The 16,514-nt window shown below is 43.7% G+C and overlaps 1 protein-coding gene across 2 annotated transcripts in view; it reads left to right on the top strand.

Annotated features, from left to right (window-relative positions):
• Positions 1–16,514, top strand: part of LOC126145734 (homeobox protein Mohawk) — a 98,143-nt gene that overhangs the window by 49,971 nt on the left and 31,658 nt on the right. For both annotated transcript variants that reach the window (XM_049915578.1, XM_049915577.1), the window contains exon 3: positions 12,315–12,480. In XM_049915578.1, coding sequence (XP_049771535.1) covers positions 12,315–12,480 — 166 coding nt within the window. The remainder of the gene's footprint in view (positions 1–12,314; positions 12,481–16,514) is intronic.

Raw genomic sequence — 16,514 nt, 5'->3', positions numbered from 1 at the left:
TTGTGACCATAAAGAGCTAGCTGTGTTTCACAAGAACGATATTTTCTGAATCCTTTTTGTCTGTTTGTCAGTAAATCTTTTTCTTCGAGGTAGCCCATAATGTTCGAACACAGTATATTTCCAAAATCATACTGCAAATCGACTTTAGCGGTATGCGTCTGTAATTCAGCGCATTACTCCTATTTCCTTTCTTGGCTATTGTGAAATTTCTCAGTCTTTAAATAATGTATCTTCCCAGTCTTTATAAACGGATCTTTCGACGGGTGAGCTATTTTATACGATTGCTAAGTATGGAGCCATTGTATCCCCAATTTCTGGGATGAACCTGACTGGTGTATATGGACCAGAGGCTTGGTAACGGTGTTCCATGGTAAGAATGTCTTAGTGAAAGCGTTCACCATGCTCATTGCTTACGGCTCCCAAATTTTCCGGGAAGAAATCAAGATGAGAATGTAAAAAGTGAATTTTAAGCGACATCCTACACCCCATGTTCTTATAGTTGTCCAACAGATCATTAACGATGGTAACATAGTTTTTGTCTTTTCTGTTACCCAAAAAGCCATTCACAATTGCTTTAAAAGAAGACCAAGCAGCTAATTGGATTTCTGCGATTTTGGCATCAAAGGTTGGATCTTTCAGCAATTTTCTTATTTGTGGTCCAACAAATATACCCTCTTTCAGCTTTGCCTCACTTAATTTGGGAAACTTTTAAGTGATTGAAGGCCTCACCCTCTTTATCCAGAGCTTTTACAAAGTTCTTGATAAGGCCCAACTTGATATGAAGGGGAGGTAAAATGATTTTATCGGGCTCAACCAATGGGATATTTTTCACATTTACGTTTCCAGCAAATATGACTTCCTTATAGGCCATTCCTTGACTATATAGTGGTTCTTGGTGTCACGGCTGTCCCAGAGGCACAAAAAGCAGCAGTATTTCGTGAATCCACCCTGTAAACCTGTAAGAAGTGCAACAACTTTTAAATCACAGCAAAGCTGCCATTCATGATCCTTATATGTGATTGCCTCTAGCAGCATAGCCATGATTTCATAAGTTTCTTTCGTGTCTACTGCGTGATCCAAAGGTACCGGTGGAAATTAATTGCCATTATGCAATAGTACTGCTTTCAAGCTGGTTTTACTGGAGTCAATAAATAGTCACCACTCCTGTGGATTTTGTTGTACACCTAGCTGCATCATCAGGCCATTGACATCTCTACATTCACAAATTGAATTCTGCATATCGAAATATCGAGCAAAGGAAGCACCTCTTGATCTGAAACAGGAAATTTTTGTCCCTGGAGCTAGAAGGTTCCGTTGTTGCAGTCTCGGTCCCAAGAGTTCAGATTGCTGTTTCGAAAGTTTTAAATCACGAACCAAATCGTTCAATTCGTTTTGATTAAAGAGCTGAGGCAAAGTGTCATGATATTGAGGGCAGTACTCTTCTATATGTTCAATATTTTCTGATTCACTTGACACGGTGTCTGGTTCCGTGGCTTTCAAGTTACAGATAGGAACAGGCAACCCCTCATCATTGGGCACAGGCAAATGCACTGATGATACATTTGGATACTTTACTTTATGTCTAGTTTTGCTTGAATGTCCCGAAATATTTGTAAGACAGAAGTAACAGTCTGAGTAATGGTTTTAGGCTCACACCGCACCACCGGAACAGCGAATGGCATGGCTCGGCGTCTTCCTTTCAACCACTCGGTTAAGGTTGTAGTACAGGTCATGCAGGCAATATGAGGTGCAAAATACAATTTATATGGCTTTATAACCAAATCAGTGATTGATTTTCTTTGGGCTTTTGGAGTGAATTTTCCACACACATAACAAAAGTTGTCAAGGATCTCTTTCACATCACTGGATTATCACACCAACCATTTACTGACGATTTGTAGACCTTCTAGCTCTCCTCTGCAAATCAAAAACAAACAATTAAACAGCTAAACAGAAGAACAGCAAAAAGCGAAACGCTGAATACGAAAAATAAAAAACCTTTAAAAACTTAAAAAGGGTACTTGCTAGAACATTTTGAAAGGTATATTCGGAGTCTTCACACCATCCCAGATGCAAAATGATTGTTGACTAGTGTAATGGTACAGGGTATCTTCTGCCACGCACCGTACGGTAGCACGCGGAGTATGTATATAGATGCAGATGTAGCTGTAGGTGTCCCAGAGTCTGCCAGTCCAATTTCTTCAGCATTTCTGTGACACCGTCCCATGGGTGAAACAAACCTGTGACCTTTCATCCTGCTCTTCTTTGCATACATTCAATATCCCCCGTTAGTCGTATTTGGTACGGGTACCACACACTTGAGCAGTATTCTAGGATGCGTCGCACGGACATTTTGTAAGCAGTCTCTTTTGCAGATTGATTGCACTTCACTTGTATGCTACCAATAAACCTACAACTGATCCTTTGTTATCATTCCACTTCCTATCCCTACAAAGTGTTCCACACGGGTATTTATATGAGTTGATCGATTTAAGTCATAGGGTACAAAGTTTCTTTCTTTTTTGAAATGCGTAATTGTACAGTTCGCAAGTAAGTTGCTGATCTTTGAACCACTTCAAAAACTTACCGGAATCTGACTCAATATTTGTGCAGCTTTTTTCACACAGTACTTCGCATCATCAGCGAGAAGTCGGAGGTTACTCTTAGTATTCTCCGCATAGGTCATTAATATTCAGCGTGAATTGCAAGGGTTCCAAGACACTTTCCTGCGGCACATACGATGTTATTTCTACATATGTCTATGACTCTCCATCCAAGATAACTTACTGCGTCCTCCCTACCAAAAACTTCTCATTCGAGTCGGAAATTTCGCTTGATACCCTATGCGATCGTACTTTTGATAAAAAGCGCAGATATGGTACCGAGTCAAATGCTTTTCGAAATGGAAAAATTTACTTGACAGCCTTGAACCAAGGCTTTCAGTAAGTAATGTGAGAAAAGCGCGAGTTTGGTTTTGCATGATCGTTGTTTTCGGAATTCATGCTAGTTGGCTGGAGGAGGTCATTCTCTTCAACATACATAATTATTTAATACAATTTTAAAATACAGTTTATTTTCAGTACCAGTTGCACATTTGTATACAAAGTAAGAATGTGTATCTGGGCTGAAAATAAACATTTAAAAAAATGTTCAAATGTGTGTGAAATCTTATGGGACTTAACTGCTAAGGTCATCAGTGCCTAAGCTTACACACTACTTAACCTAAATTATCCTAAGAACAAACACACACACCCATGCCCGAGGGAGGACTCGAACCTCCGCCGGGACCAGCCGAAACGACATTTTAAAATTGTGTTAAATATCAATATAGTTGCTGATTTCTCTCGTGACAAATATGTTAACTACAGTGATACCGATGTAAGTTTGAACTCAAAATATGTTCTAAGATTCTACAGCAAATCGATGTCAATATAAAATCTCTGAATATAAAGTCTGATAGGGAATCTATCGGACCCCTGAGATTTGGTCTACTTTAACTATTTCAGTTGTATCTCGAAGTCACTGACACACCTTCACATACGACCAGAATTTGAGTGAGTTTTTTGAAAGATGATATTCTCCTTCGGTAATATCTTGCTTCGGTAGTCATTGAACGCTTCGTGTATTGTCTCTTGACAGCGAAATGCGTTCCATTCAGAGCTTGTCCATCAGTAGTCCCATGCTTAGTTTTACAACTAGTAGTCTCTATTTATTCAGAAGTTTCTTTATAGGACATAGATACCACGGAGGGTCCATCCCATCAAGAAGTGCACTACTGAGTGTATATCTATAAAGTACATGGTCAACTATTGTCTTAAACTTGAGCCATACTTCCCCTCCATCCTCCTATTCTCAGCTAAGAGTTTCGAGTTCCTCATTGACATACGACACTGCTGTTTCTTTATCTTGTTTACTAATCATATAAATCTTTGTACTTGTTTTAGTTGGCTTTTGTACTACGGCCATCTTAGCTGCTAAAATTGCCTCATGGTCACTGACACCACTTTTTATGTGGACGTCCTCCGAGAGGTCAGGTCTGTTTGTTGCCGTTTTTCTGTTCCCAGACATGTCAGCTGGATGCCCTCCGTATTTCTCTGTCCTGCTTGTCCTTTGAATGTTGCTTCTTCCTCTCTTCACATTTATTAGCATTTCAAACCTTCTTCTTCCTCTCCTCGTCTTTCCTTCACTCTCCCGAAAGCTCTCTTTCCCATACAGATTCTGCGTCTCACTTCCTCTGCACAAATTACGCTAGAAGTTACCAAGCTTCCCAGATACTGGGGTGACTGAACCTGTTGTAATACCATTCCATTTAGTGATTTATTAATCGTGTCGTCTTCTTTTTCGATTATCATCACTTCGATATTGCCACTGTTCAGTTTCATTCCAAATTCTTTACCCACACTCATAATATTGTCCAAAATTACCTGGAGCTCTTCCTCCATTTCTGCTGGCACAATCATATAGTGTACTTTATGGTTTTTATTCTTTATCCACCCACTATAAGTCCTTCACATTTTTCCAAGGCCTTATTGATTAGCTTCTCGGCATATATAATATACTGAAAAGTGCTGGTGACATACAACAACCTGTCTCACACCTTTTTCAATACCCATCTCTTCAGTTTCATCTTTTTCTACTTGAAGTACCATAATTCCGTAGAGAGTTGCTTAACCAACCTTCTGTCCTTCCGGTCTACACTCTACACCTTATCTTTCAGAATTTTCAACATCATACGCCCATCAGTTCTGTCAAATGCTTTTTCCCAGTCGACAAAGCAAACATACATTTCTCCATTCATTTCTAAATATTTTTCTGCCATCATCCTCAGACACTCAGTTGCATCTCTGGTCCCTCTTCCTTTTCTAAATCCAAACTTGCCTTTACCTATATTTTCTTCTATTTAGATCTAGCATACTTCCGTCAAGCGTCAGGTTCCGAAACATCTGTTCTAGGTAGGTATCTTGTTACGCCCATCATTATCAAAACTGTAACTATACCAATTCACTGTTGGACGATTAAAGACTCCTCCGATGACTACAGTATGATCTGGGAACTTACGTAAATCAAACTAAGGTTTTCTCTAAAGTTTCTGTTGTATAAGGAGGTGAGTCTGGTGATCGAGAGAAGGATCCAGTTACAATTACAGTTTTGTTGCGAATTCCTCAGCAGCTAATATCCAGGGAAATTGCTCCGATACTTCCGGGTCTCCTACAGCTGTAGTTATCTGCACTGCATCGGGAGTCGCCACATCTAAAAGGCTCTTCTGGTGTGCACCCAATACACAGTGAGCTACCTGGGTAGTAGCCTCTGATGTGTAATGCATACCTGACCCGTTTAGGGGGACCCTAGAAATGTCAACACTACGATAAATGTGGTGTCACCGCCAGACACCACACTTGCTAGGTGGTAGCTTTAAATCGGCCGCGGTCCATTAGTACATGTCGGACCCGCGTGTCGCCACTGTCAGTAATTGCAGACCGAGCGCCACCACACGGCAGGTCTAGAGAGACGTACTAGGACTCGGACCAGTTGTACGACGACTTTGCTAGCGACTACACTGACGAAGCCTTTCTCTCATTTGCCGAGAGACAGTTAGAATAGCCTTCAGCTAAGTCCATGGCTACGACCTAGCAAGGCGCCATTAGCCTTACAGTGCTTGTATTTAAAGAGTCTCATTTGTATCATCAAGAGCGATGTACCACAATGATGGATTAAAGTTAAGTATTACAGCAGCTACGTACTTTTCTTTATAGCATCCATTACGTATCCTGTTTCAGACCTCACGTCCATATGCGTGAATTTAACGCGTGCATTTCGGCTACTTCCGAGTGGCGTGGCTGTCTTGCTACGCCACAACAATAAAAGTCTAGGAAATCACAGCCTAGAACCTTCGCAGTCTCTAGTTCAAGTCTTCCACTCAACTCAGACTCAGGAGGCCACGATGGTATTCTCAGCCTTCTGGAATGATCGAAGTATGACTGTTAGAGCCCAGACAATTGGCATCGTTTGTCCTAACTTGTGCCACAATCTACCGCTGCTTACAGTTTGTTCCCTCAATTGCTGCTGGTATAGCCTCTTCAACATGTTGAATGAAGTCCGCAGGCACACACAATGAGTGCGTATAGTGTTCCATCCCATCCCTGGCTGCCATTTCTCTAAGGGATACCAGTATTCACCGTATGTTTGAACTGCCGGCGACTTATATACCCTCACGCCTTGGGTTTGTCTCCCCTTCAGACAAGACACATCACGTTTACCAACACCTCGTTCTGATTTCGATGTACGACAGCACCTGCAGCTTGTTATTTAGAGGATGGGTGTAACATCCTAAACTGTCCCTGGCCCCTGTCTCCGTTGTACAGGACCCCTAGATCCACTATTGATGCGCCACTCACAGTCAAGTGGAAAGTAATGACGGATCCCGTATTTCCTACACAGTAGAGAGTATCCGCAAGATAGGACATGATATGAGGTACCATTGGTATATATGGTACATGACTCTCAGTAGCCCTCCCTACACATCCATTCGCAGCAGCTTCCAATCGCTTGCGAGTAGTTGGGGCGATTTCCAGCTGCTTATGAACAGCAAGTAACTCATTCCTCGCCTGAGAACAGCAAACACTGTCGCGCTGCATTGCTCATGGAGCAACATTTTACAGAACACTAAGCAATTGACTTTAAACTAAGCCTGACGATTCTCTTTTAGTTTATGGTCTGATATGCTACAAGCATCAACAGTACAATTTTAGAACTGAAGCGTTTTACAGCCGAAACGAAATATCTATTATGATAACAGAAAAACTTGGTAAAAGGTTAACTGTTTCTCTGAATATGTTTTTCATGTTATGGTCAGTAAAAATTCCCCCTGCACTGATAGTCGTGCGCTTACGGGATGGGAAGATGCGCATGCACCAAATCGAGTCCGGCCTGCGGATTCACGACGAGTGCCGTTGTGTCGGCCGGCTTGGATATGCTTTTTAGGTAGTTTACCACATCTCACTAAGTGAATATGGGGCTTATACGCAAGTCCCACCTCAGCTGCTCGATTCGCAAACTTTCACCCATTTTCGCATGAATACCACAGCACCTAAACAGTTGTGGTACATATTGTATCTCCAGGGGAGGGAGAAAGGGGTAGTTACTATCATTACGACTCAAGGACATGTGATCATCTTTTATATACCAAAGTACACATGTTTTTACTACATATGACGTGCTCCCACTATTACTTACTGATCTTTTTACAAGAGGATGATTTTGCATCCGACGTTTCGTGGGGATCCAATATTTTTTATAATTTATGAGCAATTTTGAGCTTGATGTCCTGCAATATATGTTCATCACAGAAACTCAATCACTTGAAAATGGCGTAAAATGTCGAAACCTGGGTCGTAATTAAATAAACAACAATACAGTCAAATGGCGGTGTGTTCATTGAAAAAGAGCGTTCAGTAGTTATCTGGTCTCTCTGCTGTGAATGTCGTAGCCAATGCAATCACTAAACGTGATAGTAGCGAGTTATTTACCGAATCTTTATCCCATTTGTTGCAAGTTGTCGTCGCTGATTGTGGTGGCAAGTGACATGTCACTTGCTTTAGCGACCAAAGCTGCGGATGCAAATAGTTTTCACTTTTACTTCCTCCTCTGCAATAGTAAGGGCGCCTTCTGCTTCCTAATCATTGATAGCTCAATAGGCTAGCAGCTATGCACAAGCACACTGCAAGTCGACTACTACGCTTACAACTAAAGCGCATACAAAACTTAATGAATGAATGTACGCAAACATGAAGCAAACTGCACTTCTTGGACGACTGATTAGTCCTTGCAGCAGGCAGAAGTACTAGAAACATGAGACTCACGTAAGGCGAGCACCGCCATGGAAGCGAAAAGCTGATCCGGTAGGACACCACACCATTCGATCCGACTCGCAGAGCAGGTAGGCATGATGGGTGTACATAGTCTTGGGGACGGAGAGGGGTAGGGGGTGGGGGGAAATAGTAGATGAGAACCAAACAACAACGTTAAATTGCTGTAGGGCATCACGCCTCATAGTTTTCAATAGTCACATGTTGGAAAATTTCACCGTACTGTGATTGTGTTATGTTCGTTGTGGTTGGTAGCTGCGGATCACACTTCTTGAAACGGTCCAGAAAAAAACTGTAAATGATGTAGCTCAGCATCTTAACGTTGGAGAAGCAGCGATCAAAGAGAAGCATGTTTATTATTTCCTGTTCTATAATTTGTACTGAGATCTGCCACTTCCATGACGTTTCCAGATGGTTTACCGACACATTGCCTGACAAAGAAGCTAAAGCATCTAGAAGAAACGGTCGGATGTGAGTGTAACTTCGTACGCATACACACCATCATTAGGTATTTAAATGATATAGATTTGCGATTCTCTGTGAAATGTAGAACAGCCACCAGAGTGATTAGAGCTGTTCAAATGGTTCAAATGGCTCTGAGCACTATGGGACTTAACATCTGAGGTCATCTGTCCCCTAGAACTTAGAACTACTTGAACCTAGCTAACCTAAGGACATCACACACATCCATGCCCGAGGCAGGATTCGGTTCCAGACTGAAGCGCCTAGGACCGCTCGGCACAACGGCCGGCGATTAGTGCTGTTGGTGTATAGTGTTGTAACTAGGCGTGGTAGCGTATGAAGAAGCTGAACAGCGTCAGATGTTGAGTAATCAATGTGAACGGCACAGGAATGTCATGAGCACTTGACAGAATTTGAAAGGTGCCTCATTGTGGATGTCCATTTGGCCAGCTAATCGAACTGAGCAATATCCAGATTTGTTGGTAAAGTTAGTAGGTTTTTGTGTTTGTCATATGTTTTTCAGTGCTTGCCTTTGAACAGATGTAAACATGAACACGGGGCACAGAATAATGTCACCGAAAAGCGAACTAGCAATTACTCAGCTTGAAAAAGATAGTGAAGCACCGAGAAGGCGTGATCGGCTGTCAATATAACTTCGTACACGTATGCACCATTCACAGGTACGTAAATTATTTGAAGCCGTTTTATGCACGAATCAGGGGTTTACTGGTACTGTGTAAAGAGAGTGTAGAACAGGGAAGGAGCTTCCTGGCCAGTCGTTGATTGCACAAATTCAGTTCGTTGAGTCAAGAGGAGAAACAGTACAAATTCAACGGTATTTTAAGGTTTGCCTCGCACCGAGGTAATTAGGGTTGCTTGAACGGCACGTATAAGCACGTGCAACACAGAAACACAGCAAGCGCGTCTCTGGCACGGTACTCCTCTGGCACTCGTCCAGTGGAATGCCTGACGAATGGTGGCGGCTTGTTTTGTCGTTGTTAACCACGCCTCCACCTCTCGCGTCTCGGCTCAGAGCGAAATCTCGCTCACTGAGTGTGATAATAGAGCAGATCAACTTTGCACATTACCTACATAGGATCTAAGTCCCAAAAACCTTGATCGGAACCGGGGGATTGGACCCATTGTCAGTCAAATGTTTGACTGGAGCGAAATCAAGACTCCCTAGAAATAACGCAATTGATTTTGGACCGTAATTTCAGAGCCAAACGAAGGTTGGGAAACGGACAAAAAAGGCGTACCAGATTGACGAGGGTGAGTTTTTCAAAAAGAAGGATTAATTGCTCGAATGTAGTCAGGGTAATTAAGAAAAAATAGTGAATTGAGGATAGCTTTTTGACTGAATTTTTGCAGCCAAACGGGAAGTACGACATCGGAAAATAGGGTATCAAACTGACCACCTTAAAGTCTAGTTTCGAAAAAATTAATTAATTAATTTCTTGAAAGTAATCCGTGTAATTAAGAAAGATTTAATTAGTGATCAGTGTTGATGGAAAATTGAAATATTTCACGAACAGGTGCTATGTAAATGTAGTGTCAAAAGATATCAAATCACCGCATAAACTGAAATGTCTACGGTTTCTCTTAATTTACAGGGGTTGGACAAAAATACGGAAACACCACGAGAAGGCCGGCAGGAGTGGCCAAGCGGTTCTAGGCGCTTCAGTCTGGAACCGCGCGACCGCTACGGTCGCAGGTTCGAATCCTGCCTCGTGCATGGATGTGTGTGATGTCCTTAGGTTAGTTAGGTTTAAGTAGTTCTAAGTTTTAGGGGACTCATGACCTCAGATGTTAAGTCCCATAGTGCTCAGAGCTATCTGAACCATTTTGAACCACGAGAAGTGGATGCTTGAACATAAGTGCAGATGCTAGCCGAACCTCAGGTGACGCTGTTGTATGTACCACGAACGGCACCTGTCCATTGTCCTCAATACGTCGCAAGTGTCAGTCGAGGCCAGAACAATGTTGTCAGTGCATTATCTTGGAGGTAAGTGAATTCGAACGTTGGAAAATTGTTGGTGGTGCTGGTATGGTGGGTGCTTTCGCAACCAAGTTAGCCGAAGTGTCTGGTGTTTCAAAAGGCGCCATGTCGAAGATTTATGTCTCACACAGGGAAAGCTGAAAAACGTCATCCGCTAAGTCACAACGCGGCTGAAAATGTGTGTTGAGTGATAGTGACAGATGGCCATTGAAGAGGATTGTTACGAAAAATAAGAGAATGGCAGCTGCAGAACTGACTGTCGCACTCGCGAACCCTGTCGGCACCAAAACAACACGAAGAGACTCCATAAGCTGGAAGTTGCTGGCGAACTGCAATTTCAAAGCCACTCACCAGTGATGCAAATGTCTGCAACGGCAAAACGTGGCAGCGAAGCCATAAAACCTGAGGTGTGGAGCAATGGAAGAAAGTCGTTTAGTAGGATGAATCTACTTTCAAACTGTTCCCAACATCTGGTAGAGTCTACGACCAAAGAGTGAAACATGGCGAGGGCTAGGCGATGATTTGAGCAGCCATATCGAGGTATTCTCTGGGCCCAATTATTCTTCTGCAAGTCACATTACTACCAAGGATTATATGACCATTTTGGCTGATCAGGTCCATCCTGTGGTACTATGTTCCCTAATGGTATTACTGTGTTCCGAGATAACAGGGCCCAAGTTCACACAGTTTGCATAGCCCAGGACTGGATATGTGAGCTCGAGGACGAGTTGTCGCATCTCTCCTGGCCACAACAGTCACTAGATCTCCATTTTATTGAGCCTTTGTGGTCTACTTTGGGAAGAAGTGTGTGTGGTTGTTGTGCATCTCCGTTATGGTTTAAGTCAACTTGTATTTTGCGGGAGGAATGGTATAAAGGTCCCTTGAAAACCATACAGGACCTGAAACTTCCTAGCAGATTAAAACTGTGTGCCTGACCGAGACTTGAACTTGGGATCTTTGCCTTTCGCGGGAAAGTGCTCTACCAAAGGAGCTACCCAAGCACGACTCACGCCCCGTCCTCACATCTTTACTTCCGCCAGTACCTCGTCTCCTACCTTCCAAACTTCACAGAAGCTCTCCTTATGTGAAGTTTGGAAGGTAGGAAACGAGGTACTGGCGAAAGTTAAGCCGTGAGGAGTGGGCGTGAGTGGTGCTTGGATAGCTTCCTAAAAGTAAGAAATAAAAGTGTTAGAGAAACATCGAATGTGCCTTTGAAATAATGCTCAAAAACATGTACCATATATGAAGTGCCGACTGAGAATCTGAAGTTCAATGATCAACTTAGAATTTTAGAAGTATAAAAGGGTACTATGAACATCCCAGCTGCGTAGTCCATTAAATTTCGGGCATGCAGCTGCGGAATTAAAATTCCCTCCTTTGATATTTCGGCCGCATATCGTCCGGCCATCCTCAGAGTGAGTCACAACGACTGACGACAAGATACCAAGCGCGGCGTTATATGCTCCACCGCGGCGGTAATGCGCGTGCGGGTCACAGATGCTGGTCGGCGGCAAAGAAATACGCTTACACATGCGCCACCTGTGGCGAAGGAGTATAGACATTCGATTCGCTTATCAATGTGTGATCGGCGGCGGTGATACCATGACGACTTCTCTGCAGTTTAATTACCCCAAGAGTCGGATTCCATACTTTGTCCGTGACTCACTCTGAGAATGGCCGGACGATACGGGACAGAAATATCAGTGGAGGAAATTTTGTTTGCGCGGCTGCATGCCCGAAATTTAATGGACTATTAATTACGCCGCGGGAAGTTGAAAATGCACATGCCAGCTGCTGTATATGATTTTGAGCCTAATTCAAAGGCGCGTCAAATGTTCTCTAATTTTAATTTTCACACAACATACTTTTCATTATTAATTCGTATCTGGAACAGTGTTGCCCACTGACCCAGACCAAGATAACAGTTTTGTGTTGTGTTGTGTTGTGTGTGAGAGTGTACTCTGGTGCACACCTCCCGCTTGTTGCAGGAGGGCGTGCACTTCGGGCGCTGAGCAGCGACTGGCGAAGCGGCTGTTCACGGCGGACATCAAGCAGCAGCTGAAGCGTTGGCTTCTGCGCCGCCGAGACAACCCGTACCCCAGCCGTGAGGAGAAGCGGGCGCTCGCCCTGCAGACGGGACTCACCTACACACAGGTGTGTCGAGCTGTGCGGTACAAGCTTCCGAGGCTCTTGTCGGTAGGGAGAAAATGTTAAACTCCAGTATTTTTCCGCTGTGGTAGCGCCTCTGCCGGATAATCTACACTACTGGCCATTAAAATTGCTACACCAAGAAGAAATGCCGACGATAAACGGGTATTCATTGGACAAATATATTGTACTAGAACTGATATGTAATTACATTTTCACGCAATTTGAGTGCATAGATCCTGAGAAATCAGTACCCAGAACAACCACCTCCGACCGTAACAACGGCCTTGATACGCCTGGGTATTGAGCCAAACAGAGCTTGGATGGCGTGTACAGGTACAGCTGCCCATGCAGCTTCAACACGATACCACAGTTCATCAAGAGTAGTGACTGGCGTATTGCTCGGCCACCATTGAACAGACGTTTTCAGTTGCTGAGAGATCTGGAGAATGTGCTGGCCCAGGTCAGCAGTCGAACAGTTTCTGTATCCAGAAAGGTCCGTACAGGACCTGCAACATGCGATCGTGCATTATCCTGCTGAAATGTAGGGTTTCGGAGGGATCTAATGAGGGTAGAGCCACGGGTCGTAACACATCTGAAATGTAACGTCCACTGTTCAAAGTCCCGTCAATGCGAACAAAAGGTGACCGAGACGTGTAACCGATGGCACCGCATACCATCACGCCATACTGGCGATGACGAATACACGCTTCCAATGTGCGTTGGCATCGATGTCGCCAAACACGGATGCGCCCATCATGATGCTGTAAACAGAACCTTGGTTCATTCGAAAAAATGACGTTTTGCCAATCGTGCGCCCAGGTTCGTCGTTGAGTACACCATCGCTGGCGCTCCTGTCTGTGATGCAGCGTCAAGGGTAACCGCAGCCACGGTCTCCGAGCTGATAGTCCATGCTGCTGCAAACGTCGTCGAACTGTTCGTGCAGATGGCTGTTGTCTTGCAAACGTCCCCATCTGTTGACTCAGGGATCGAGACGTGGCTGCACGAACCGTTACAGCCATGCGGATAAGATGCCTGTCATCTCGACTGTTAGTGATAAGAGGCCGTTGGGACGGAGCACGGCATTCCGTATTACCCTCCTGAACCCACCGATTCCATATTCTGCTAACAGTCATTGGATCTCGATCAACGCGAGCAGCAATGTCGCGACACGATAAACCGCAATCGCGATAGGCTACAATCCGACCTTTATCAAAGTCGGAAACGTGATGGTACGCATTTCTCCTCCTTACACGATGCATCACAACTAGGTTTCACCAGGCAATGCCGGTCAACTGCTGTTTGTGTATGAGAAATCGGTTGGAAACTTTCCTCATGTCAGTACATTGTAGGTGTCGTCACCGGTGCCAACCTTGTGTGAATGCTCTGAAAAGCTAATCATTTGCATATCACAGCATCTTCTTCCTGTCGGTTAAATTTCGCGTCTGTAGCACGTCGTCTTCGTGGTGTAGCAATTTTGATGGCCAGTAGTGTACGTACTAGTTTCATGTAGTGGCAGATACGGCGCCGCTTGTGGAAAAAATATGAACTAAACGGGATTTGATGAGATATTATTCCGTATCGTGTTCAAACTCTGACACTCCGACTCGTAGAACGTTTTCCTTTTGTTGTTCATTTAGTCTTTTTCTCATGATCGGTGATTGTAGCATGTTTAAAGGCAACGATAGTTCAGTTGTACATGCCGACGTCGCAAGCTGAAGATGAAGAGATAGAGAAAGTACACGGGGTTACTGAACGGGTAATTCAGTACTCACAGGACGATGAAATTCTAAGTGTTGAGGGACAGGAACGCCGTTGTACAGGAAGGAGTGGAAGGAAGGGTTCCGGGGAACTCGAAATGAGAGAGGAGAAAGAGTAATTGAGTTCTGCAAAAAATTTCAGCTAATAATAGTGAATACGCTGTTCAACAATCACAAGAGGAGGAGGTACATTTGGGAAAGGCCGGGAGATACTGGGAAGATTTCAGTTAGTTCATCGTAGTCAAGCAGAGATTCCGAAATCATGTACTGGATTGTAAGGTGTATTCAGGGGAAGATATAGACTCAGATCACAGTTTAATAGTGTTGAAGAGGAGGCTGAAGTTCAGGAGACTAGTCAGGAATAACATGCAAAGAAGAGGGATATCGAAGTACTGACGAATAAAGAGACATGCTTGAAGTTCTCTGAGGCTATAGATACTGTGGTAGGGAAGAGTTCAAAAGGCAGTTCAGTTGACGATGTATGAACATAGGGTAAGGCTGGGTTAGAGTACTTGTCTGGTAAGAGTTCGCATTGGCATTTTCTCTACACTGGCAAGGGTGACCGACAACAAAAACCTACGAGAGTTGCCTAGAAAGTAATGCACCGCATTTTTTTCCTTTAACAATTCTTTATTGAACATAATGAGAGCTCCACACACGAAAGAATGGTGTTTTATCTGCATACCCTATTTTCCACGTAATCTCCATCCCGTTCTACGGCCTTCCTCCAGCGCGAAACAAGGGCGTGTACGCCCTGTCGGTACCAATCCTTGTCCTGGTAGCGAAGCCAATACTTCACTCTGAGACTCACCTCCTCATCGTCCTAAAAATGTTTTCCACGAACGGCATCCTTTAATAGCCCAAACAAATGGTCCAAGGGGGCTAGGTCAGGTGTGACAGCCGTGGATGGTCTCCCCGACCGCTGCAAATCGTGGAGCTCGTCCGACCGCATTCTAATGGCCTCACCCTCCGAGTCCACGACGGACCCTACTTCTGCCGACAGCAGATGCTCCACAGATTTTGCACAGAATACTCCCAACAGTTTCTTTCTCTGCAATGAGAAATTTCATGATTGCACGTTGCTTGTAACGTACATCACCTACAAACGCCATTTTGAAACTGTCTTGCAGCTATGCTATCTGTCAGAAGCGATGGAAACTTGGCGCGCTCACTTAGGAGACTCCAAATAATACATACGTAACGTTTCGCATTCGTAGCATTCCTTTCGGCTGAGAAAAAAAATGCGGTGCATTACTTTCTGGGCTACCCTCGCATATTCAGCTGCTGCTTCTATAGCGACTCCATCACATGTAATCTTGAAGAGCTCCGCCATGTTTATTGATTATAGCAGGTAAATATAAGTTTTTGTTCAAATTATGTAATCTTTTAGTTGTATATTGTAAGAAATAACCGCTATCTAAGTTTGCACTAGAAAATAAAATTAATTGGGAAAAGAATCACCGTTCTTTGAGGAACTAACGACGAACAATGGAACCAAGCACTGACTGCCATTTATGATATTTTCTGAACTCTTTGGGACATCAGTTAAGAGTAAGCTGTAATATAGCGGGAAAGACTATGCGCGCACTGTTAATCCACCCCTCCCCCCCTCCCTCTTTGTTTCTAATGGTTACTAAGTCCTTCGTTTCGAGCTGCATATCCCAGAGTAGCCACAATCCAAACAGCTGAGAAGTCTTTCGAGTAATCGGGAATATTCCCGTTCAGTCCGGATGTCTTCACAGCAGAAGACTCTGGTGCATTAGAAATCACTGAGAGCGCCGAATTTCCAACAACTGAAGAAGGCAGATGAGTTGAACAGGGACCCACGGACAAATGTTGCTCCTCAGTGACAGATATGCCTCTTCAGTCACTAGGAAAAAACCAAGAACGTGACACAACTGAAGTTCAGAGTGCTGATGTACGAACAGGTGTAGACCTATTCACTATTTATCCACTGTCAAAATATGACCGACCACAACAAAGAAGAAAATGGCAAAAAAATCCGACATTTTGTCTGGGTCTCCATACAATAACGCATTGTTAGAAAAACAAGCTAAACCAGGAAAAAAAAAACAAGACTAGACAAAGTGCCAGTAACGAACAACGCAGAATATCTGGGGATAATCTGGACTTAACAGCGTCATCATTTTCAGGAACACCCGTGTGCAAATCCAAGAAGGAGTCTATCACGGAAGACTGGACTAAGTATGGTAATTGCTCCCAAGGGTGGCACGAAGAATGGATAGGTTGTGAAGGACATTGTGAATTTTTTTGTGTTTT

The sequence above is a fragment of the Schistocerca cancellata genome, chromosome 2, assembly GCF_023864275.1.
Source record: "Schistocerca cancellata isolate TAMUIC-IGC-003103 chromosome 2, iqSchCanc2.1, whole genome shotgun sequence".
Taxonomy (NCBI): Eukaryota; Metazoa; Arthropoda; class Insecta; order Orthoptera; family Acrididae; genus Schistocerca; species Schistocerca cancellata.
This window is presented reverse-complemented; position numbering and strand designations above follow the sequence as displayed.